At 41.9% G+C, this 25,007-nt stretch overlaps 1 protein-coding gene across 4 annotated transcripts in view; it reads left to right on the top strand.

The window, feature by feature from the left end:
- The first annotated feature begins 2,254 nt into the window (after positions 1-2,254).
- Positions 2,255-25,007, top strand: part of MAP3K21 (mitogen-activated protein kinase kinase kinase 21) — a 60,916-nt gene continuing 38,163 nt past the window's right edge. For 3 of the 4 annotated variants that reach the window (XM_038397847.2, XM_038397848.2, XM_038397850.2), the window contains exon 1: positions 2,255-3,386. In XM_038397847.2, coding sequence (XP_038253775.1) covers positions 2,579-3,386 — 808 coding nt within the window. In that variant the 5' untranslated portion in view covers positions 2,255-2,578. The remainder of the gene's footprint in view (positions 3,387-25,007) is intronic. The other variant, XM_038397851.2, reaches the window with a different exon arrangement.

Here is a 25,007-nt window from a genome sequence, read left to right on the forward strand (position 1 = left end):
TCCAGGGCTTTGGGTCTGTGTTCATCTATGCAAATTGGTGAGGATTTTTATCAAGCCTTCCCCAGGAAAGGGGATGTGGTGCATGGGGGGAGATGTTTCCAAGTGGGCACTTCCCCTGTTATTATTGTTAGACACTTTGGTGGTGGCAGCGTTTAACCTAAGCTAGTAAGAATAAGCTTAGGGGGTCTTTCAAGCAGGTCCCCACATCTAAGCCCATGAAAGCTTATGCTCAAATAAATGTGTTAGTCTCTAAGGAGCCACAAGTACTCCTCGTTCTTTTAACTGATACAGACTAACCGCTACCACTCTGAAACATTCCACAATTTATCAGTCATTGTGGCTTCTGATGGAAACATTCAGCCATATGAGCCAATTCCAGACTATATTTTATCTATTACATTTTATAGCTTGTATAATACCAAACAAATATGCAGATAAAGGATATATTCTTAACACTCCATGAATGGCAGCTTTCTTCTATATTAAAGGAAAGGGAAAAGGGCTGATAAAGACACACTGAGTTTTGATCATCTGACTTTTAAAAAATAAATTTTAATAAAACATTATCTACAACTGTATTTTGTCTTTTTACAGAACTGTCCAAGAGCACTGGGGTTGCCTATCAGGCACTAAAAGAGATGGTGACTTTTAATAAATAGTGACAGATAAGTAAATTGTCTTTATCTGGATCATTTTAGGGAAGAAGTCAATGGATTTGACTGGCAATTGGGCCCAGAGGGAAGAGGACCTGTGAGGTGTGGCTTAGGCTGTTGCCCACATGTGGAGCAGCCTGCTCGTGAGAACTGCTACGCTGGTGCAGGACGCCAATGTGGAGCCCCCTCCCTGTGGAACTGAAACCTGGCAGGTGGGATCAACAAGGATACCTTATTGGCTAATAGATTAAAGGACCAGAGGGTACACCTCACACAGTAGGCCTGAGGGACGCTATCCTCTTGGGGGCTGCCCTCTACTAGCCAAATTTGGAACTGTTCTGTTATCAGTTGTACCTTTTAAAATCACTGATATATTTCCAGTTTTTTTCCCTGAATAAACTGTATTGTCTGAGTACTTATTGGAATCCACCAGGTGCTACAACCTATAGGGACTTCGTTACTTAACTTTTCAATTGTACACCTGACATGTTATCAACTCTCTTTAAAAGGTATGTCTGACTAACACGGCTGCTACTCTGAAACCTGTCATTATGCAAGGCACTGAATTTAGCCATATAGAGTGGAAATCTGTCAACTTCATGAAAAAACTCGTAACAGACTAACACGGCTGCTACTCTGAAACCTTTAAAAGGTATGATATACACAGCACTCCAGTAGCCAGGGGAGAGTGAACTCTTGTTGACATTCTCCCCTGGGAGCCATAATAATAGGTCTGAAAGATCCTTTTTAATTTGGAAGAGGGGTACTAGTCTCTGAGGTACTGCAACAGCTCTGTTAAATTCAGCATCCTTACAGAACAATGTTATGGGTTACTTACAAGATTGTGTATTATACTGGTCTTGCTATTTTTAATGTATTTTAGTACTAGAATACCTTGCTTTTCTTTCTCCACCTTTCCTCTTTATTCCCCTCACTCCAGTTTTTTTTTTCCTGTAGGTGCTGTCTGATTTGCATCATTATAATTTGCATTATTTTCCCTCCAGTTTCCTTAATCTCTTCCCTGATCGCCTTGTCTACAACATTTTTTTTCACTACACTTTCTTACCATAGGTAACAATGGCGGGAGTGTAGACCACGAACGGACAGTTGCCAGCATTGTAACCCCTCTGGTGGCTAGAGCTAGGCCGAGTGGACGTAGATGACACCATCGTTCAACTCTACAATGCAAATTGTCTGCACTAATGGTCTGGAGCAAGCGGGAGCCATGAGGGGAAGTTGTAAGGGGGGGGGGGGGGAAGAAAGCAGCGCGGACAGAGCCTAACTTGCATAGGAGCGCTCCCCTCTGCCGCCTTACTCACGCCTTGCCACTGCTGTGCCCAGGCTTGCCTAGTCTCTGTCTCTCTCTCGCTGGGAGGGAGCGTCCCTCCCCTGCTTGGTTTGGAGGGAGCGTGTTTGCCAAGTCTCTCCCCCAGGGCTGGAGGAGTTTGCCACCCACCCTACCGCTCTCCCGGCGCGGCTGGCCCGACCCACTCGCAGTGGGGGCCTGGCCCCGCAGCAGCCTGTCTGGGCGGGAGGCGGGCAGGGCACCTGCACCTGCCTTTGACCCGCCCCGCGCCTGCCTCTGTGCATCACGTGTCGCCGGCTGGCCAATCCGGCGCGGCCGAGGGCGGAGGTCGGCCCCGTTGGGCTGGGTGACGGGAGCCGCTCGGGCCGGGGCGGCGCGGCCGGCGCTGGCCCCTATGAAGCTGCGGGCAGAGGCAGAGCAGAGACCGGCCTGGGCCTACCCCTGCCCCTGCCCCGCTGCCCCCCGCGGGCTTGGCCGCCTTACCTGTGGCTCGCCCCCGGCCGCTCAGCGGGGCCCGCCCCACCCCGGCGGCAGGTGAGGATGAGCTTCCCCGGCGGCGCCCCCGGCTCTCCCGGATGCCGCGGCTGAGGCGGCTGCGGCCCGTGCCCCGGCCCCTGCCATGGCTCTGCTGGGCTCCGGGGCGGCGGCGGCGGCCGAGGGCTCCTCGGCGGGCGGCGGCGCGTCCTGCCCGCTCTGGACCGCGCTGTACGACTACGAGGCGAGCGGGGAGGACGAGCTGAGCCTGCGGCGGGGCGACGTGGTCGAGGTGCTGTCCAAGGATGCGGCCGTCTCGGGGGACGATGGCTGGTGGGCGGGCAAAATCCGCCACCGCCTCGGCATCTTCCCGGCCAACTACGTGACTTACCAGCCGGGCCGGTACCCGCCCCAGCAGCGCCAGCCGGAGAAGGGCGGGCGCCCGACCCCGAGCCCGGCTCCGCAGGACTGGCGGGCCGGGGGCGGGGGAGACCCGCCAGGCTCCCTAGCCCAGATTGACTTCCAGCATCTGGAGCTACAGGAGATCATTGGCGTGGGGGGCTTCGGCAAAGTGTATCGTGCCACCTGGAGGGGCCAGGAAGTGGCGGTGAAAGCGGCCCGGCAGGACCCCGATGAAGACATCATGGCCACAGCCGAGAGCGTGAGGCAGGAAGCCAAGCTGTTCTCCATGTTGAAGCATCCCAACATCATCGAGCTGCACGGCGTCTGCCTGCGGGAGCCCAACCTCTGCCTGGTGATGGAGTTTGCTCGGGGAGGCTCCCTTAATAGAGCCCTAGCAGGGGCAGCTACCACCGGCGGGGGAAGCCGCTGCGGCCGCCGTGTCCCTCCGCACATCCTGGTGAATTGGGCGGTACAGATAGCCCGCGGGATGCTCTACCTGCACGAGGAAGCCATCGTCCCCATCCTACACCGAGACCTCAAATCGAGCAATAGTAAGTCTTCTGCATGACTTAAAGTAAAAAGAAAAGGAGTACCGGTGGCACCTTAGAGACTAACAAATTTATTAGAGCATAAGCTTTCACGAAAGCTTATGCTCTAATAAATTTGTTAGTCTCTAAGGTGCCACCGGTACTCCTTTTCTTTTTGCGAATACAGACTAACACGGCTGCTACTCTGAAACCTTAGTTAAAGTACTCTCTGAAAACTTTGGTGTGTTGTAGCCACGTTTTTTATTATGATCGGCAAAAGAGAGGAGGTTGCTGTATAAATCAGATTTATGGAGTGAGAGGGACATGGCCTGTTGGAGCCCATACATTTGTCACAAGCTGCTGGATGTGGACAGTTTGAATGAAGGAGCAAATACATGAGACTTTGGCTGGTATACATTGCAGCTGTAATTGTGACTTTTTGTAACCAGTTAAGCATGTTGGTCTTAACTGGCGACAAGTTCAGTTTGTGTCCACAAACCACCACATCTGCATAGGTTACATTATATTGTTTTCTGGGAAAATCTGGGCAGCTATCCTGTGGTACCCCAGTGAGGCATAACATGTTCTCCCCTCTCCCAGTAGGTCCTGCGGTAATGCATTCGGGGATATCCTTCTATACAGAGAGTTAGAAAGGAGGAGGACCCATTAAAACCATAAACCGACACCATTAGGGAGTGCTATATTGAAATAAAAACGCTTATTTGCTGGAAGACAGTCTTGTGCTAGTGGGAGCTTCTGGCAAGACTGACATGGTTGGTTAGTTGTCTTGGTTACTGACTAGTCATGTGATATGTAAGCCAACCATATCACTAATTAGGTAAAAACTCTGTTAAAAATTAGCACAGAGTTTATATACCTAATTGTAACACACAGAGCAAAGTCCTATCTTCCTAGACAGAAACTTAAAAAAAAAAAAACACTGAGTAAATTAGCAGACATAATATACTTTCTTCCTGCTCTGTTCTGTAGTTATAAAAGACTTCACAATAAATATATATTTTTCATAGTCTCTCCTTTCTTCCTCTCGAACCCTATTTTTCTATTAATGAAAGATTTAATGATGGTGATTGTCACATGATACTTCTATCCTACTTTTTTGTTAATATGATTTAGTGCTGATGAAAGGTGTCAGATTAATGGACATGGAGATTCTAGTTCTTTCATTTCAGAAAAGCCAGTGAGATAGTGGCAGTAGAAGTTCCTCTACTCTTAATATGGACAACCACCCGAAGGAGTCGGAGGGAGCTCAGTTTTTATGCCTAGTGAATCATTGGTCTCTCTGCAGGAGTTGCTAAAATTACTAATATTTTAGATCCTTTTGTTTTGTGAGTGCTGGTCCCCTAGAAACTGGATTTAGACCAACAACACTTGGTTGTTACAATCCTGGAACATGTTTGAATTAGTGATCTAATGGTGAAAAGCTATGGTCTTGTGGTTAATGTCATTTTAAGTTTTTGGGGCTCTGCCTATGCTAGCCTTTTTTCTTTCTCATATTTCACACTAGTAGTTTCACCAGAGGGGGTAAGTGATGGGAGTTTTCTTGCAGACAAGAGGTTGGCAGCTACTGATATTTTTTACACTGTTTAAACTTGCTCTGAAAAGAGTGATTAAAATGTTAGTGGCTGTTGGCATCTTGTCCACAATATTCATGTTGCAACCAGTGGTGATAAATTTTAACATTTTGTTTAGATTTAACATTATAAAAACATCCGTATAAAAGCTCTGAGCAAAAATACTTAAAATCGCCACCCATCAGCATTAATACCCATGTAAAAATAGTTCATCAGTCGACAGCTTTAAATAATCATACAGAAGTAACAGTTTACTTCAACTAACAAACAATGAAAATGGAAAAGCATCAGAAAAGTCTTTGTACCCAAATCATACCCAGGAACATACCCTCATCTTTCTCTAAAAGATCTACCCAACCAAGACTTTTGCAGTGTACCTGGAAGGTCATCAACTTGGGTGGTTTTGGCCCAAGATGGGGAGCAAGTTCAGAGTCCTGGGGCCCTCCCTGAGAACACTCTGCTGGTAGCCACCTCCTGGCTTAACAAAGGGGATCCAGCTTCAGTGCTTCCACTGACTGCAGCTGCTGTGGTATGTCACAAGGAGAGAAGTGGTTTCTCCAGTAGGCTGTTTAGGGTTTTATAGGTCATAGCCAACACCTTAAACTCTACTAAAAGAACAATAGGCCGCCTATATCATGCCACATTTAATGAGTGAGCTGTTGCATCTTCAGTCTGTTTGAATGGTTTTAAGGTTTAGCCCTATGCAGAGGGCACTGGAATAGATTAGACATTTTAAGGTGACAAAGGCATAGCTAGATTGCAAGGCCCACATCTGAAAGAGGTCGCAACATTCTGGCCAGGTGTGGTTGTTAAAAAGCTGAGTTGATTACAGTTATAACACCAGCTGGGGGAGATCCTAAGATCTCCACCGGGTTGTGAACTCTAGGGCTGGTGGATGCACTTCCTCAGTAATAAGTGTTGATGTAACCTCTGGAATCCTTTCTGGTTGCTTATCCCAACCCACCATCGTCATTTCTGTCTTGTATGGGTTGAGCTTCAACCAGCTCATTCTCACCTAATCTTAATCTCAGTGAGACACTGGTTGAGACTCAGCACTATGTCATCATCTGAGTTGGATGTGATCAGCATAGTGAAAACACCACCCCCTATGCTCAGTACTCTCCTAATGGCCTCATATACATGTTTAATATGGGGGCAGGTAGAATAGTACACTGCAGCTCCACGCACTTAAGTCCTTTGGGAAAAGGATCAGCTGCCCATAACTACCTGTGGCAATGTTGCCCAAAAAAAAAAAAAAAACCCTGCTGAAGGGCAGCTCATCACTCCTGCCAATGTCTTCAGGCTACTCAACAGCATCTTGTGATCAATGGTATCAAAAGTAGGTGATCTAATAATACCAGCCTGGACATTCGGTCTACCAGAAGGAAATGGTCAATCACTGCATTCTGTCTGCCAGTGCTAGGTCTATACACAGATTGAGAACGGGGAAGATTATGAAAGGCATCTAAAAACTTTGAGTTGTCTCAGAGCTTGGGGAAAAAATTAATGTAGCACAGCCTGGGAGTATATCTAGGTACTCATTTACTGTACTAGTGTGTACTTGTTGTTGTTTTGAAATATATTCATGAAATATATTACCTGAATCTGAAATTTTCCTGCCACTTTGATAGCATCTTCTTATCCAATAATTGGTCCATCAGACTCGAGGGTTGGATTCTACTCTATTCAGATAAGAGGGGGTTTTTTGGTGGGGGGGGCGGGGAATTATTTATTTGATTTGATTTTGTACTATTTTCCTCAGTGGAAGCAGAAACTGGCTCAAGACTCACTGACCTATTCCCTATCTAGTGCAGGATGTTAATAATTTAGCATTAATAACAGCAGTCCACACGTGGAATATGCCCAAACAAGCATATTGTCCCCTCCTAAGTCATCTAATGTAGTTTGGGTCTCCCGGACAGTCCGGGACCTTATAGTAGTACTATCTCACAGCTGCCAAACTAGGACATAACGGAGAAGAAAATCCTGGCTGACCAGGGCAACACTGAGAGCAATGAGATGTTTTGCAGGATAAGTGTAAAGGCAGGCTAACTTTGTGTAATCTTCCCCAAACCAGAGTCCATGGGAAGGGAAGCCAGTAGCATGTACTTTCTTTATCCCCAGATGAGAAGAAAAGTTGGGAGGTACCAGGATCTGTCATTTTCCATCCCTGTGGAGAGGGAGAAAACTCTTTGTGTGGGGGTGGGAATAAAGGAGGCAAATGTAGATTTGTGGGATGGCGGTGGGGGACACGTTTGTTTCCTCTTACCTGTTTTGAATGTGGTGCCTGTCGGTTTCACTTGTTCTCTGAGGAAAAAGTAGTTAGAACTTACCTGACAGATTTATCTGGTAGATATCAGTACTGTTTCATGCAGGAAGGCTCCGAGCACCATAAACTCTCTACATAGGATCCATCTTTTTTATTTGATGTGTTCTTGTTTCATGCAACTTGTGAAGAAACAGAAGGAGAAGATATTCTCAGGAAGCTGAGCTCTCAGAAGCATGAGTGAAGGGGTACACTCTGCTTTTAGCTAGGGGGAGGAGGTGGGAGAGGCGCACACAGCTGTGCTCTCCCATGTCCCCTCTTTCACACTTAAAGGTGTCATCACAAAAATACATAACAAAGATATGTCCACTTTTAAATAACACATTTTTACCTTTTAAATATAGAAGTAACACTTATAAATGTACATGTATGCATTGTATATGTTGCAGTCTTCATGACCCACATCGATTGTAGTAATGAAGGGAGAGGTGGTGTGGACCATGTTCCTTCCCAACTCTGAGTGGCTTGCAGGGTCTCTTGTCACTAAGCAATTCCAAATTTTAGTATTAATCTAAAGAAATTCCAAGGCAAAAAAACCATAGAATCAAGATTGAAAGAAGGACTTTACCTGTCTCTATCTGATACATGTGCTTAAAAAATCCTGAAGAAATCATTGTAGTTTCTCAAAACATAAAGAAGTTGAGAAATTATAAATTCAAGTTCCATTTGATGAAAAAGAAAATGTTCAAAACTGTGAAAATTGCTTACCTGTACATCCTTAATTGTGACCTTGGGGTACAACCTGAAACCAATCAGACACTCAAGTCGTCTTTAACTATCATATGGGTTTGGTAATATTAAAGTAATGTATTGTCTTATTGTTGCTGTTTGACTTCATGAAACTGATGGTTGAATGTTTATCTAAGAGTTTCTGGTTAACAGTTATAATACTGAAGAAAGAGTTAAGGGTGTTTAGGTGACCAGAACCGTTTGTTTTGTTTTGTTTTTTAACTATTTAACACTCTTTAAAGAGAGTCAAACCACTTATTTCTGAACAAGGGCACCAAATTAAATGAGAGGGCTAGGGAGATTTGGGTTTACTGGAGCCATTGGCAGACTTTCCAGGGCCTTGTCTAGATTAGGATTCTATACTGCACGTTAGCGAACACTTATTGGCCTGCACCTTCCAAATCCTAGTTTAATTCCAGTACCTGGTTTTAGAACATTCCGTGCCTCCAGCTGGAAAAAACAAGTTCCACATCCTGAGTGTAGGTGTTAGTACCTGCACGAAACTTTCCATGGAAACTCAGAGTAGCTTATAATTTAAAGAAATCACACACGCAAAGTGAACAGTGAAATCACAGAAAGTGGACAGTCTACCAGATGTGGCTTTATTTAAATTAAGAAGGGAATAGCAAAACTGAAAATAGGAAACTGTTTTTAAAAGCTGAATAAACAAATGTGATATAAATAGATTAACACTATAATACCCATACAAATAGCATTCTCACACACTCATTGAATGCTGTTTGTCGAATATGCTGAGCATCTCCTTCCCCCCCACCCTAAAATGCATAGAGGTTGGCTGTTTTAGAGATATTGAAGGGCTTGTTGCCATGGCTAAGAGGCACCAGAAAGGGATAGTGAGAAGGTGTCCAAGACAGTAGGACAGAGGTGCCTCAGGAGCCAGGGAGGGTACTGGTGGGGATGCAGAACCTACTGTGATTAAACTACTGTCAGCTGTTAACCAAATCACTCTTGTTGCCTTGCTCCTAGCTGAGGTAGGATCCCTGCTGCATATGAGGAAAGCAAAAATCAAATAATCTCTTTCCTAGAGTTTCTCTGAGGTCCTTCCCAGCAGGACCACTCAAATTATGGTGGAGTGAACAATTAAAATAACCGAGAGAGGAAAAAGAGATTATTCCAGTCAGAAGATGATACTGAAATCTTGCAAAGACCTCTGTTCCCCTCGAGTTTCTTTTCAACCCTCTGAACTCCAGATTGTTTCTCTTCAGCTTTTCTTTCTCTGTCCTCTCCTTATGGAGAAAAATTCTTGGCTTTTGATAGGCTATGATAGGTCTGAGATTAATCTATATGGGCTATACTTTTCAAAACAGTGAGCTCTCCTTAGTGTGACAATTAGAGACAAACCCATAGCTGCATTCAGAAAACTTTGGGGACAGTTTCCATCCTGGAGTCCCTGGATGATGTGGGTCTATGTTTTCAAGTGATCTCCCTTACCTTTGTGAGAGTTGGGAAGGGGGAGAGAGAGACCTGCAGCGTTAACAAATCCACAAGGATTACAAATGTTTTGTATGTTTTTTTTATTGTGGTGAATCCTTAATTTGCAATTTCCAGGCTTTCTAGTGTAAATTTACTTTAAAAAAATATGCAAAACACTTCCAGAGTTGGTTGGTTGGTTTTGTTTTGTTTTTCGGTGGACTTGAGAGAGAGTTTTTTGTTTTGTTTTGGATTTAGCCTTAACTTCAGGTTAACTGTTTGTTTTTTCCCTAAGAATAAACCCAAATGGACGGCAAATAACGAAAGTGGTAAATTCTTTTAAGTAAATATGTCCAATCATAGAGCTCCTGCTTTTCCTTCCTCTTCTCCCCTCTGCCCCCCCCCCCAAAAAAAAACCCTATGTAATGGCACCAGTCCTGGCCAATGAGAAAAGATTAAAACTAACTTGGAATTTCGAGGCCAAGCCTTGCCATAGTTAGGAAGTTGTTAAAACAGTAAAGAATATTCTCTCAGCCTGAAGCCTTAGTTTAGCCATAGCGGCTTAAATTCTCTGTCCCTCAGTTTCCCAATCTGTAACATGGGGGTAATGCTTGTCCATCTTGAAGTGCTTTGAGATCTGTGGGGGGAAAAAAGGAGATATGTAAGTGGACAGTAGTAGTATTGCTGTCCATCTTGCAGCCAACTTTTCAGAATGCTATGCTAGCATAGAACAATACTTGCAAATTTTAGTTGGTGTCATCTCTCCCTAATGACTTCCAAAGTAAGCCTTTCCTAAAGGAATAGGATTTGTTTTAATTCAATGGCATGGATGTGCCACCTTTTTTATCTATGTATCTTTTGTAAAATTAGGTCACTTCTTTGAGTTTCTTATCTTGTATTTCTTTTTGTTTTTTTCTTTTATACTGTTCTCAAGGATCTTTTTTCATGGTTTAGTGTACTCTAACATCAAGGTCTTGATTCTCCCCTTCTCCACCCCCAGCCCCAAGGTTCTAAGCACCTGCCATTCCCATGTTCTTGTATTGGAGCACCACTAAAAATTAGACCCATTGGCTTTTCCAGACCACCAAAGAACACATTACAGCATAAACATATTGCATTTTACCAGTTGTGCCTAAGTAGGATGGGCATTGTATTTTTTGTGCATTTTTTGAGCTTGTCCAGAAAGTGGTGTTAAAGTTAATTTAGTGTTTGGAGATAAACTTGCCTGCTACATGTAGCAACGTATATGTCTAGATTGCAGTGGATAAAGTAGTTTCTATAAACTAGTAATTCTAATCTGCAGTTGGATGACTTGTTGCAACATGTTTTTAAAGTAAAACTCACAGTAGCTTGTTTAATGCGTTTTTTTCATACAGTGACTATCTCTTGGAAATATACCTATTTTATTGGTTCTATGCAATATAGTGTTTTGTGTATAAAGTCCTTAACCTTCCAAAGAGTTGTTAATGTTCTACTTATCTCATATGTGGGTTGAAAACCTAACCTATCGGAGCAAAATTGCCTCCTCTGAATGTGTTAACTCTATCCTAGACTCTAACAAGTAAACAAAATTAAAAAATCCCATACGCAAACTTCTTTAAACTAGAGTTAAGGTTGATCAGATATGTTTCCTTACAATGCAAATACCAAAAGCAAGGAACTCCTACATTAAAGGCAACACCTAGCACAAACTAATTTTTCAAGCATTAGTCCAATACAGTCACAACACTCCACCATTCTACAACACTAATGGCCTATCTAACATATGCAGTTTCATTTCAACAGGACTACTGCCCTCAGTAATCCCAACAAACAGCAGAAAATCACACTTAAATACACAGCTTTAACTCTGACCTATTCGTTTTGTTTGTAGTTAAGATTGTGTTTTGCATCTTTGACACCATCCGTGAACAGCTGTTGGCTCTTTCAAAAATGCAGTCATGGTCTAGTCTTTCCCTGATCCTACTTGCCTCTCCAACTTCCCCATCTTCCTTGTTCTAAAATAATAATAATTTAAATATATCTTCAATCTTACTTAAGTGAGCTGTTTTACAGCTGTTGCTTTGAGTTCCTTTCCTCCAAATCTCATCTCAGATTCCCCCCAGTCAAGTTTCTCCACTAGAAATCTTGAAAAGGGCACGTTCAATGACTTTTTTTTTTTTTTTTTGGCTAAAACAGAGGGTTAAATTCTTGCCCAAACATCCCATTAATTTTCTGACTGTAACCTTTTTCTCAAAGGAAAATATGTTTTGGAGCTTTTGATTGGTGATAGCCAAATTACTGCTCTCCTAGTTCTAATGACATCAGTATTTGCTTGTGTGTGTGCACACAAAAATAAAAACCGTAACTTCATAATTTACTACTTTTTTTTTTTATAAGGTCTTTAGAAATATTGGGCCAGATTTTTAAAAGTATTTACGCACCTAATGATGCAGATAGATGCCTAGTGGAATTTTCAAAAGTGCCTATGTGTTTAACTTCCATTTAAATTAACAGAAATGGACATCAAAGAACTTTTAAAACCTCGGACCTCACACTTCTGAAATGATATATATGCCTAAATAGAATGAAAATTATGTTGGGGTGACAAGGTTTTGTGTAGTGTTGGTAAACTTGAGAAGATCCAGCTTGATTTTTCAGTTTACTATTTGGCATGAAGGTGTTTGTGTTTGAGCACTGTTGGCTAGAACATAGAAATTCCATTAAAATTTTTACATTGACTTGTAAGAAGCAGAGAAGTTGCATTAAAATTAACTTTGGAGCTTTAATACCAATTTATAGATTCTTTAGCCTTTAGATTCTTCAACTTAGCTATTGGATGTTTTTGTTTTCAGACTGTCAGTTTCTTAGCTCTCAAAATATTTTCAGCCCCCAAATAGCAGGGTTTGAACTGAAAATGGCTGTGTAAAATAAGTGTTTTTTAAAATGTGTAGATGGGCACTTCAAACTATTACTCAGGGTACTTGGGCAAAGTTAAAAGCCTATAGTCTTTCCTTCTTTCCAAAAATTAATTCTAATGCCCTAAGTTAACAATGGCTCCAAAAAAGTATGTGTGTTTTTGTTGTTGGTGGTGGTTTGTTTTGTTGTTGTTGTTGTGTTTTTTTTTTTTTTTTTAAAAAGCTTCATTTTTCTGAAGGTAGAATTAGCGCACATAGCAGCATAAAATTAAGTGCACATTTAGCTTTAACAGTACAGAAATTTTGATGATGGAGTCTCCCATCAAATTTGATGGATGAGCTATAATTACTCATTACCCTGGCTAAATTCATGAAGGTTAAGTCCATAATGGCTATTAGCCAGGATGGGTAAGGAATGGTGTCCCTAGCCTCTGTTTGTCAGAGGGTGGAGATGGATGGCAGGAGAGAGATCACTTGATCATTACCTGTTAGGTTCACTCCTTCTGGGGCATCTGGCATTGGCCACTATCAGCTGACAGGATACTGGGCTGGATGGACCTTTAGTCTGACCCAATATGGCCATTCTTATGTTCTTATCGTGGGTCATACGATGAGACAAATATTTTAACATGCTTGTTAAATACAAATTAACTTGTGCTGTATAAGGATAGTAACAAACTTCATGACTTTAAGTAAGTTAAATTTCTGACCTTCTTGAATGTTAGAAGCTTGTGACTCTTGTTGTTTCACCTAAATTCCATCACGTTTGCTTTCTTGCTCCATACTTTCCTATTCTTGAAACCTTATTCCTACAACTGTAACTCAAAGTAAATACCAAAATTACATTTTACAGCTGTTTTAAAAACCTTTTTGGGGCATCCAACCCTTGTGTATTAAAACCCTGGGTAATATACACTAATATGAACAATTTAAGTATTTGCGTAAAATAATAAATAAAGTCTTCCCCCTCCCCCTGAAAGTCTCTTGCCAAGTTGATGCTTCTATGTTTAGGATCATAGCTCCAGTTAAATCAGCCCCAGACATGCCAGTGTTGGCAGCATAATCGTGCTTTGTTCTCTTCCTGGCAACTGAAATCAGTGTTTTGACAGGTGTGCTTTTAACTCAGGCCTGATAAATCAACCCCTCCCCTTTCTGTTCCTCCTAATACTGCAGTGGTAACTATTTCACCACTGTAGTTCATTGTTTCATTCCCCTCCCACTCACCCCCCGCCCCCATAATATTGGAAACTTGAAAAGAAGCTTCGCATTTATTTTTGTGTTCTTGATTTGTCATTTAAAACCAAATTGCAACATTGTTCTCTGGAGTCATCACAGTGATAAGTCAAGCATTTGTTGTAAATTAGGAAGGCCTAGGTCAGCTTGGAATGAAAAGAAAAGTTTGGTGTCTTTTTAAACAATCATAGTATGGGATCTTTGAAGCTTCCTTAACTTTGTACTAAAGTATGTCTATAGAGTACTTTGGGCCAAGATTCAGAAAAGCCAGTCACCCAGAGCAAGCAGGAATTTTTCTGTGGGACTGTCATTAAATTCTGTAGAATCTTTAAGATTTCATTTTTTCAAAAGTGTTTTAATTCTTTTCAGGTGTGAACAAAGGATAAACCAATGCAGTCTTGCTTTCTTCAGTCTACAGAGAGGCGACTCCAATGCTGCTGTCACTGTTAGGGGAGTGGGGAGCTGGCTGCTGTTATGAGCAGGAGACTCTGCAAGGGTAGGAGGAATGGGGGTCCTCTACCATTGATCTTGAGGTTGGCTGTGGCCTCCCTGCTCCTCATTAGAGTTGGTCAAAAAAACAGGGACACCTTTAATGAAAAATGTGTTCTTTTTTGGGTAGAGTCAAAATTTTGACACATGATTTAAAAAGCTTCAGTCAGCTGTACTTAAAGGGCTGCTCCTTGGTTTTGTGTGGATTGGGATCCAGTCCAAAGTGGAGGAAACCTCTACCTCCCCCTGCCTTGAGGCTCAGTTTAGGGGACAAGAAGTCCTTACTGCCATGTTGGCAGAGGACTGCTGCAGCGGCACAGGAGCCAGCAAACAGAGCTGTAAACAGGGGAGTTTGACTGGGAGTTCTGTTGGAGGGGAAGGTTTTTGTATTTGGTTTTGTTTGTATGTGTAGAGGCTTGTAGGGGCTTTGTGCTGGGAGAGAAGCTGAGCCTTAATTAGGGGGCAGGGCTTCTCTGAGTAGGGGTCCTATAAAGGTAGCCAGCCAGTCAGGCAGCGACACAGGAGCCAGCAAACAGAGGAGTAAACAGGGGGGTTTGATGGGGAGTTTGTATTGCGGTGCTTGTTTGGGGTTGATTTTGCTGTGAGTGGTGGTGTTTTGGTGTGGTTTGTTACCTGGACTAACAGGATTTAGGTGGGAAGGCTATGACAGATACAGATGCAGCAGTGGTAATGATCCAAGTAGTGGAAGACACAATGAAGATGATTGGATGTGGAAGCTGCGGCATGTACATGATCCTGGAAGGGGGACCTGGAAAGAGTTTCATCTGCATGAAGTGCCACCTGATAGAGCTGATGGAGGAAAAGATCTGAGGATTGGAGAGGCAGGTAGAAAGTCTGGTTGAGTTTAGAAGGGGGTTTGAGCAGATTATGGAGCAAAGACATGAGGCGGCTGAAGGGAAGAGCTCAGACTTGCAGATGGAAGCAGGACCGAAGAACTCTGAGGGGAGACTGCTGGGTGAAGAAAACGGACGGTGGAAGCATGTGACTAAAAGAACCAGGCAGAGGAAAAGACGGGCTAGTGAAGGAGAAATAGAGCTCAAGAACAGGTTTGCAGAGTTGGAAAATGAAGAAAGGGCACAGTAGGTGGTCACTGAAGGTGGAAGGGCAAGGAAGAAGAGAAGAGCAGCTAGTCCTATAGGAAAAGGGGAAGAGTCAATGGACACAACCCCAAATATGAGCCCCAGGAGGATACAGGATGGGTTGAAGAGGATTACAAGGGAGAATAGGAATGGAGAGGACTTGCAGCCACAGGGAACGGGGATAGAACAGAGAATCGCACCATCACCAGGAAAAGGCAGGTCTACGTGATTGGGGACTCCCTACTGAGAAGAATAGACAGGCCTGTAACCAGAGCTGATCCAGAGAATAGAAGGGTGTGCTCTTTTTCAGGTGCTAAGATACAGGATGTGGACCTGAGGTTGAAGAGGATCCTAAAGGGAGCAGGAAACAATCCATTGATCATCCTTCATGTGGGAACAAATGATACTGATAGATTCTTGCTAGAATGTATCAAGGGAGACTATGCCAGACTGGAGACGACGCTTAAGGAAATCAGGCTCAGGTGATCCTAGAGAAGGGCAACAAAGGTGCGACAAGATTATGACTATCAACACATGGCTCAGGCAGCGGTGCTAGAAGGAGGGCTTTGGGATGTATGGCCACTGGGAGGCATTCATGAACAGAGGACTGTTCTCTTAGGATTGACTTCATCTGAATAGGGAAGGAAATAAACTTCTAGGATGGAGGCTAGCACAACTGATTAAGAGAGCTTTAAACTAGTAATTTGGGGGAGATGGTTGGGAGATGACCAGGTAATCTCCATGCCGGATTTTCACATTGAGATGGAAGAAAACAAAGAAATGATACAGCCGTGGGTAGGAGAATGGACATAAGGAGGAAGGGCAGTGTGGATACCAGCCTAATAGGTCATACTAAGGTGGTAGAATGTCCGTGCCTAATCGGATAAAGAATGTGAGCGAGTCCAAATGGCAAAAATTAAGATGTTTGTACACCAGTGCGAGGAACCTAGGTAACAAAATGGAGGAACTAGAGCTACAGGTGCAGGAAGTGAAACCAGATTATAGAGATAACAGAAACATGGTGGAATAGTAGTCATGACTGGACTACAGGTATTGAAGGGTATGTGCTGTTTAGGAAAGAGAAATAAAGGTAAAGGTGGTGGAGTAGCATTATATAGCAGTGATGAGGTAGACTAAAAAAAAAAAAAAAAAGAAGCGATGGAATGGATAAGACAGAGTCCATCTGGGCAAAAATCACTTTGGAGAAGAAAACTAAGAGAGCGTCTTCTGTGATAGTGCTTGGGGTGTGCTATAAACCTCCGGGATTTAATTTGAGTATGGATAGAGTCCTCTTTAATGTTTTTAATGAAGTAAATACTAATGGGAACTGCATGATCATGAGAGACTTCCCAGATATAGACTGGAGGACAAGTGCTAGTAATAGATTTTCCTAGATGCGGTAGCTGATGGATTCCTTCATCAAGTAGTTACTGAACCAACAAGAGGGGATGCCATTTTAGATTTGGTTTTGGTGAGTAGTGAGGACCTTGTAGAAGAAATGGTTGTATGGGACAACCTTGGTTCGAGTGATCATGAGCTAATGCAGTTCAAACTGAATGGAAGGATAAACAAAAATCTGCAACTAGGGTTTTTTATTTCAAAAGGGCTGACTTTCAGAAATTAAGGAAATTAGTTAAGGGAGTGGATTGGACTGAAGAACTTGTGGATCTAAAGGCAGAGGAGGCCTGGGATTACTTTAAATCAAAGCTGCAGAAGCTATCAGAAGCCTGTATCCCAAGAAAGGGGAAAAAATTCATAGGAAGGAGTTGTAGACCAAGCTGGATGAGTAAGCATCTTAGAGAGGTGATTAAGAAGAAGCAGAAAGCATACAGGGAGTGGAAGATGGGAGGGATCAGCAAGGAAAGCTACCTAATTGAGGTCAGAACATGTAGGGATAAAGTGAGACAGGCTAAAAGTCGAGTAGAGTTGGACCTTGCAAAGGGAATTAAAACCAATAGTAAAAGGTTCTTATTTATATGGCTATAGAAGAAAACAAAGAAGTGGGACCACTAAACACTGAGGGTGGAGTGGAGGTTAAGGATAATCAAGGCATGGCCAAATAGGTAAACAAATATTTTGCATCAGTCTTTAATGAGGATCTTAAGGATAATGGTAGAATGACAAATGGGAATGAGGATATGGAGGTAGATGTTACCATATCTGATGTAGAAGCAAAACTCGAACAGCTTAATGGGACTAAATTGGTGGGGCCCAGATAATCTTCTTCCAAGAATATTAAAGGAACTGGTGCATGAAATTGCAAGCCCATTAGCAAGAATTTTTAATGAATCCGTAAACTCAGGATTGTACCATGTGATTGGAGAATTCCTAACATAGTTCCTATTTTTGAGAAAGGAAAAAAAAGTGATCTGGGTAACTACAGCCCTGTTAGTTTGACATCTGTAGCATGCAAGGTCTTGGAAAAAATTTTGAAGGAGAAAGTAGTTACAGACATTGAGGTAAATGGGACAAAATACAACATGGGTTTACAAAAGGTAGATCGTGCCAAACCAACCTGATCTTCTTTGAGAAAGTAACAAATTTTTTAGACCAAGGAAATGCAGTGGATCTAATTTACCTAGATTTCAGTAAGGCGTTTGATACTGTGCCACATGGGGAATTATTACTTAAATTGAAAAAGATGGGGATCCATATGAAAATTGAAAGGTGCATAAGGAATTGGTTAAAGGGGAGACTACAGCGGGTCATACTGAAATGTGAACTGTCAGGCTGGAGGGAGGTTACCAGTGGAGTTCGTCAGGGATTGGTTTTGGGACCGATCTTATTTAATCTTTTTATTACTGATCTTGGCACAAAAAGTGGGAGTGTGCTAATAAAGTTTGTGGATGACATGAAGCTGGGAGGTATTGCCAATTTAGAGAAGGACCGGGATATCATACAGGAGGATCTGGATGACCTTGTAAACTGGAGTAATAGTAATAGGATGCAATTTAATAGTGAGAAGTGTCAGGTTATGCATTTAGGGATTAATAAGAATTTCAGTTATAAAATGGGATGCATCAATTGGAAGTAACGAGGAGGAGAAGGACCTTGGAGTACTGGTTTACCACAGGATGACTATGAGCCACCAATGTGATACGGCTGTGAAAAAAGCTAATGCAGTCTTGGGATGCATCAGACGAGGTATTTCCAGTAGAGATAAGGAGGTGTTAGTACCGTTATACAAGGCACTGGTGAGACCTCATTTGGAATACTGTATGCAGTTCTGGTCTCCCATGTTTAAGAAGGATGAATTCAAACTGGAACAGGTACAGAGAGGGGCTACTAGGATGATCTGAGGAATGGAAAACCTGTCTTATGAAAGGAGATTGAAGGAGCTTAGCTTGTTTAACCTAACCAAAAGGAGGCCGAGAGGAGGTATGATTGCTCTCTATAAATATATCAGAGGGATAAATACCGGGGAGGGAGAGGAATTATTTAAGCTCAGTACCAATGTGGACACAAGAACAAATGGATATAAACTGGCCGTCGGGAAGTTTAGACTTTGAAATTAGACGAAGGTTTCTAACCATCAGAGGAGTAAAGTTCTGGAACAGCCTTCCAAGGGAATCGGGGGGGGGGGGGGGCGGGACAAAAGACCTATCTGGCTTCAAGATTAAGCTCGATAAGTTTATGGAGGAGATGGTATGATGGGATAACATGATTTTGGCAATTAGTTGATCGTTGACTATTCATGGTAAATAGAACCAATGGCCTGTGGTGGGATGTTAGATGGGATGGAATCTGAGTTACTACAGAGAATTCTTTGCTGGGTGTCTGGCTGGTGAGTCTTACCCACGTGCTTAGTGTTCAGCTGATCGCCATATTTGGGGTCAGGACGGAATTTTCCTCCAGGGCAGATTGGAAGAGACCCTGGGGGGTTTTCACCTTCCTCTGCAGCATGGGGCACAGGTCACTTCCTGGAGGATTCTCTGCACCTTGAAGTCTTTAAACCATGATTTGAGGACTTCAATAGTTCAGACATAGGTGAGAGGTTTATTGCAGGAGTGGGTGGGTGACATTCTGTGGCCTGCATTGTGCAGGAGGTCAGACTAGATGATCATAATGGTCCCTTCTGACCTTAAAGTCTATGAGACTGTATATTGGGCAGCATACATTGCTTTCTTTTGGAGGGGCATGCCCAGGACTCAAACTGGGGGGAGGGGAGGATGTTAATAGTTTCCTGAAATGAGAATTGTGGAAGATTGTACAGATCACTCATGATCTTTTGGGCTTATTGGTTCCATTAGGTCAAGTTTGAGTACACCAATCCTTAATTTGCCTGGTTTTGCTTTTTTTTTTAAGGGTTGGATAGAGTTGCCACGGAAATTCTTAATTGTGCTCAAATGATAAGGGCATCTAGAGTGAATGGTCAGGTGCTCTTTCTTTAATTTTCTACACATTTTAACAAATATTAAAATCTTAGGCAGAAGTGATTACTACTGTTACAAGTAATATTTATGAGCATTTCATATTTGAATCTCCCTGCATTATATTCAGAATTTTTTCACAATTTCTGGGTCAGAGGCAGAGGCTGGAGGAAAGCCATGTTTAAAAACAAAATAGGAGAAGTGACTGGCTTTATTTATTTAAAAAAAAAAATTTGGAACGGAAGTTCATGGGTAAGTGTATAATACCTGAAATAATTCGGAGTGAATTTGCCCAAAATTTTTCAAGTTGACAGTCTCTCTTATGGTGACTGCTGTCTGTATGATGCAAAATAACAGAAGGGTCAGGTTAGTACTGTAACATTTCTTTAAACATGGAATTTAAATAGAAAAACTAATCTTGAATAATCCATTCATTTAAGAATTACAGAATGCTTACTATTTCAGGTTCTTATAATAATGTTAACTTATCTAATGAGAGCTTTAACTCCTGCATTTAAATTGAGTGTTTAAAATAGCAGTGGTTTTGTGATTAATTGTAGTGGCTTACCACTCAAGTTCACCCTCCTAGAGCAGGATTTAAATTTCTAGCAATCGTTCTAGCACAACCTCAGCAGCAGCTAGAGCACCTGTAAAGTAATTCATAACTTCTTTAACTACAGCATTGTCACCTGGACAACTTGTCTAAACTATTTCATTCTCTCCACAATTTCCATTTGTCGAAAATTGCTGTTATAAATATTGCAACAGTGGAAGTGGAGGGAGAGTTGATGATGCAAGGTACGTTCAGCCTATGCTTCATGAATCTTTTTATATTGTTGTAATTTATCTTTTCATTTCTCTTTCCCGTCCGAGAAATATCAGATGATTTAATTTTGCAGTTTGAGTGCATTGGTAGCTTTTGCTTGCCACATGTTCCTTTTCTATAATGTTGCCTTTCTCTTACGAGATTAGTAATGTCTGTCAGCTTTTTCAATAAAGGACTTTTCATGATAGTTGTCATCAAGTTCTGTCTCTGCAGTTGGGAGCACCTCTGTTCAGACTTCATTTTAGAATGCGTTTGTGGTTGAGTCTAAAAATTTCTAACGTTGTCAAATTAAACAGTACTGAGTTTAAGAGCAAATTAGAGTGGGTTGGAGTCTTCCACAGTTACTGTCTAAATGGTGGGTAAAAGCTATTAAAGGGTCTATAGCAAGTTGTGAAAAAACCTGCAAAATGTATCTCTAGCCCTGACTTGGAGAGTAGACAAATGTCTAGTCTGTGTCTCCTCACCATTTATTTTCTAGGATTAAAAAAAAAATCCTCTAATATGGATGGTGAGCTGTAAGAAAGTTTGATCCACAGCTTGAAAGTCATTATATGCACAACATACAGGGACAAAGGTGAGGTTCTTGTCCCTAATACTTAGAAAGAATTTCAGCTGTAGTAACTTGCAGACAAGTGGCAAGCATATTGACAGTGGTGCAAACTCCTAGTATAGGCAGGTAAAGCCATTACTTGCCCTGGTAGAATTTACCTGAGTCTCAAGCAATAATCTGTGTTGCAATAATGAGTATAGTGGAGGCAAATCCTTCCATATACACAAGGTACTTATTAGCCATCTTATTAAATGTGTGCCATGCCTGCTTGTTAGCAGCACACTACAGCAACAATTGGGTTTTGGAAAGAAGAGGTATATGATACCTGTCAGTTCAAGTAAAAATGCAAGATAAGCAACTCTGTTTCATGTTGATTTGGAATTTACAGAAACTGAATTAATTGACAAGCAGTACTTAAACTTTGAGTTTGAGAAGGAAGTAATGATGTTGCCACCATCCACAAATTATATGGTCCAACTTCTAGTTAACCTGTAGCAGTGAGAAGTATGGGATATGTGGTATAACCATATATAATTTGCACTCCTGTAGTCTCAAAGATCTGTGACTATCGGTGGCAGCAAATGTAGTAGCACGTAGGTACCTTGAGTTCTAATCTTGCTAGGTTAATGGCTAAGCAAACTAGCTTGTATTTGCAAAATGCACAAGACTGAGCTATTTAGAGAAGTCCTAGATAAGGCAGTAGCAGAGGGTGCTGCAGAAAGAACTCACTATTAACTAAAGAAAACAAAGTGTGAATGGCCTTGGTCCTCTGTTTGCTTCTACCAATAGCAAAAAGATTATTTAAAGGACTTAAAACTACTCCTGGAGAAGCTTGTAATGAAAGCATCAAAAGCAAGTTCAGGCAAAGTACAGCCAATGATTGTCATCAGCAACTCTCAAATGTATGATGGTCTTTGGGGTCTCTCCATGGTCAAAATTAGGAGAGAGGCTAACAGCTTTTTGAGTTAAACTGCTATGGACTGCAGATCAACAAATATCATCAGAGTATGCAATAGAACTTCTTCCAAAACTACTTTACAAACAATCCTCAGATTTCATGAACCCTGTCAAACAGAAAAGATGTAAGCAATTGCTTCTTACTTTTATTAAATAGGGATTATAGAAGAGCACCCATAATTGTAGAAATATAATAAACTGTACTCTTTATTACATTTAAATAGAAGAAAAAGACTGATGTATTAGACTTGTTCATTCTCTCCAAGTGTAACTAGAAGGGTAACAATTTAGAGCTCACTATTGCTAATGGGAAATCTCCTGGATGTGCTGCAAACTAAAACTCCCCCCGGCCTCCCTAAAGAACATTGCACTGAGGAGGGTTGGGGATTTCTTGGCTACACTCTCTTTGGTGTTGTGAAGCACCTGTAATCACACTAACTAGCCCTTCACCTAAGTACCTAAGGAAGCAGCTGGGGTACAGTCCTGGCCCCATTGGAGTTAATGGGGGGTCTTGCTGTTCATTTCAGTGGAGTAGAATATCACCCCATGTCTGTCGTGTGCCTGGATCCTGCAATGGTATGTTCTGGGGCTCCTCTTCTCTGTCCCTCTACTCTCAAACAATCTCTAAGTTACGCTACTCCAGCTATGTGAATAACATGGCTAGAGTTGACATAGCTTGGGTCGACTTACTGCGATGTCTACCCTGCGCTGAGTTGATGGGAGGCGCTTTCCCGTTAACTTACTCCACCGGAACAAGAGGAGTAAGGTACCAGAGTCGACTGGAGGAGAGTGCTTTGCGGTCGATTTTAGCAGGTCTTCACTAGAGCTGCTAAATTGACCCCTGCTGCATTGATCGCGGCTGCACAGATCCCTGGTAAGTGTAGACAAAGCCTGAAACTTGCATTGTAAGCCCCTTTTAGATAGGGGCCATTGTTTTGTTATGTCAGTGCAAGGCCTAGCACAGTGGGTCCCTATTCACTGTGCTACTGCAATTAGAAATCATAAATAATCATTAAAATTCCCTGCCCTTCCCACAGTCTCTTTAGTAAGCCTCTACTGAGTTGTCTCCTGGCTTAGGGACCGTAAACATTAGAAAATACGTTAATTAGCATTCCAAAAGGATTCCTTCCCAATAAGGAACGATAAGGAGGTGGGGAGAAAGTAACTGTTCCCTGGAAAAGCGGCAAAAAATCTAGATCCAGACTAACATGGCTACCCCTCTGATACTGTTCCCTGGAAGTTTGTAGTTGTGGGGAACTACCTTGAAAAGAGTATTTGGAGTGAAATGAAGCAGTGAGGAAAGCACTGTATTAAAGCTGGGGAGTGCCACATTGGTGGAGGCTTGAGTGGTATGATGATAGGCCAGGATATCTGTGTAAGTACCTTCATATGAGAGACAATGAACTCTTAGCTCCTTGAAGATCAAAATGATTATGGTTTGTAACTGAAAGGAGGTGGTTAATTAAGACACTCAGATCCTAGGAGAAGCTAAGTACTTAAGAAGAAAGAAAAAAGTGGATGTATCAGATGTTGCTTTGCTCAAAGAAGCCTCAGACTGGGAGATGCATGAGGGAGAGAGAAAAAAGCTGTCACAGAGATTTTCTATATAGACTGTAACTGAACCTATAGTACCTCCCTAGTTTATCAAGTGTTGGGTTAGTTTGTAACTGTTTATATTACTGTAATGCCTAGACTAGATAAACCAGCAGTTTTTGTTATGAATACTGTTTCTCTTGATTTAATCAGATCTATCATCTTAATCCTCTTTTTAATTGTACTATTTGGATCTCAGACTGTTTGGGAATTTCATACAGCCTGTCCCAAAGAGGAAAAAACTTTCAATCTCTAAAGAGAGAGAGGATGTTGGGGGGGAGGGGCCTTGCCCCTTTTGAGGTTCTGTCAAAATGGCACAGAATTCTCTTCCATTAAAGAGTTGTTAAAGACTGGGAACTATTTGAGGGCAAAGGACAGGAACTTAGCTGAAAGGAGTGAAAGTGAGACAACCAGTAGTTTTTATATAATTTTTATTTATTTTAAAATGTGGTCAGATAGTAACCCTTTCATTGTACAGCACAGGCAACATTTGAATAGCAAGTATTTCAGACTTTAGTTTTGTATTAAGAAATGTAGCATTTTAATTAAACTGCATGTTAGGTTGCCATAATTTTCAGAAAGCAAATACTTTAAATTGCTTCTGAATACTTGTCCATAGGGCTGCTGATCACTTACCAGTACTGCTGAAGGGAAGGAGAGAGATTTTTTCCTCAACCATCCAATCTGATAAATATATGCTACTCTTACAAAAGAGAGAACTCATTCTGTAGCTCTGTGTTTTGTTACAGGTGAAATGTTTGATTTTTTGGTGGGGTGGGGGGGAAGAGAAGAGGAGGAAGTATGCACAAGCTTTTACTTGGGCCAGGGGGAAATGGCTTTATTTAGTGTCTGACCTGTCTTGGGGGCTCCAGTCCTTCAGTTACATTTTGAGTAGTCCTGATTAGTCACTTCTGGTGTTTCTTAGTTGTATACAAATTTTAAATATCTGTAGAGGAGAAGTGTATGAATTACTTATGATCTACATTGGTGCTTTTCTAATCTAATTATGAAGGATTTATTGTTGGCAGTTACACTTTTTTTAAAATTTTGTGTCGTTGGAGTTTGCTCTGAAATGATTTATGCTTAAATCTTAGACATGAGAGAGTACTAATGTAAATATGATTTTTTTCAACAAAAAATAATATAACTTGTTATGCACTTCTAAATGTTGAGTAAATTGATAAATTGAAAATGTTTTCCACCCTGCTTTAATATCAGCTGTAAATAAACTTCTTGGTTTATGAAAGTATATTTTCTAGATAAGGATTAGAAAAACAATTAGCTCCGGATTTAGTGAGCAGGCTAACAAGGTTGTAAAGGCCAGTTCTGGAATGAAGCTAATGAGGGTCAGAAATGGGCAGAAGTCACAAAAGGATAGACTAGCACAGATTGCTAGGTTACCAGTCTCGAAGAATTTGCTCAGGCACTGGGTTTATTAGTTATGTTGAGCATTTTGCTTCCCAGCTGACTAATGTGTATATACAATAATGTAGTTCTTCCTGACTACCGGCAGGAAACGGAAGTTTGAAGTGCTATAAGCCTTTTTGTCCCT

The sequence above is a fragment of the Dermochelys coriacea genome, chromosome 3 (genome assembly GCF_009764565.3).
Source record: "Dermochelys coriacea isolate rDerCor1 chromosome 3, rDerCor1.pri.v4, whole genome shotgun sequence".
Classification (NCBI taxonomy): Eukaryota; Metazoa; Chordata; order Testudines; family Dermochelyidae; genus Dermochelys; species Dermochelys coriacea.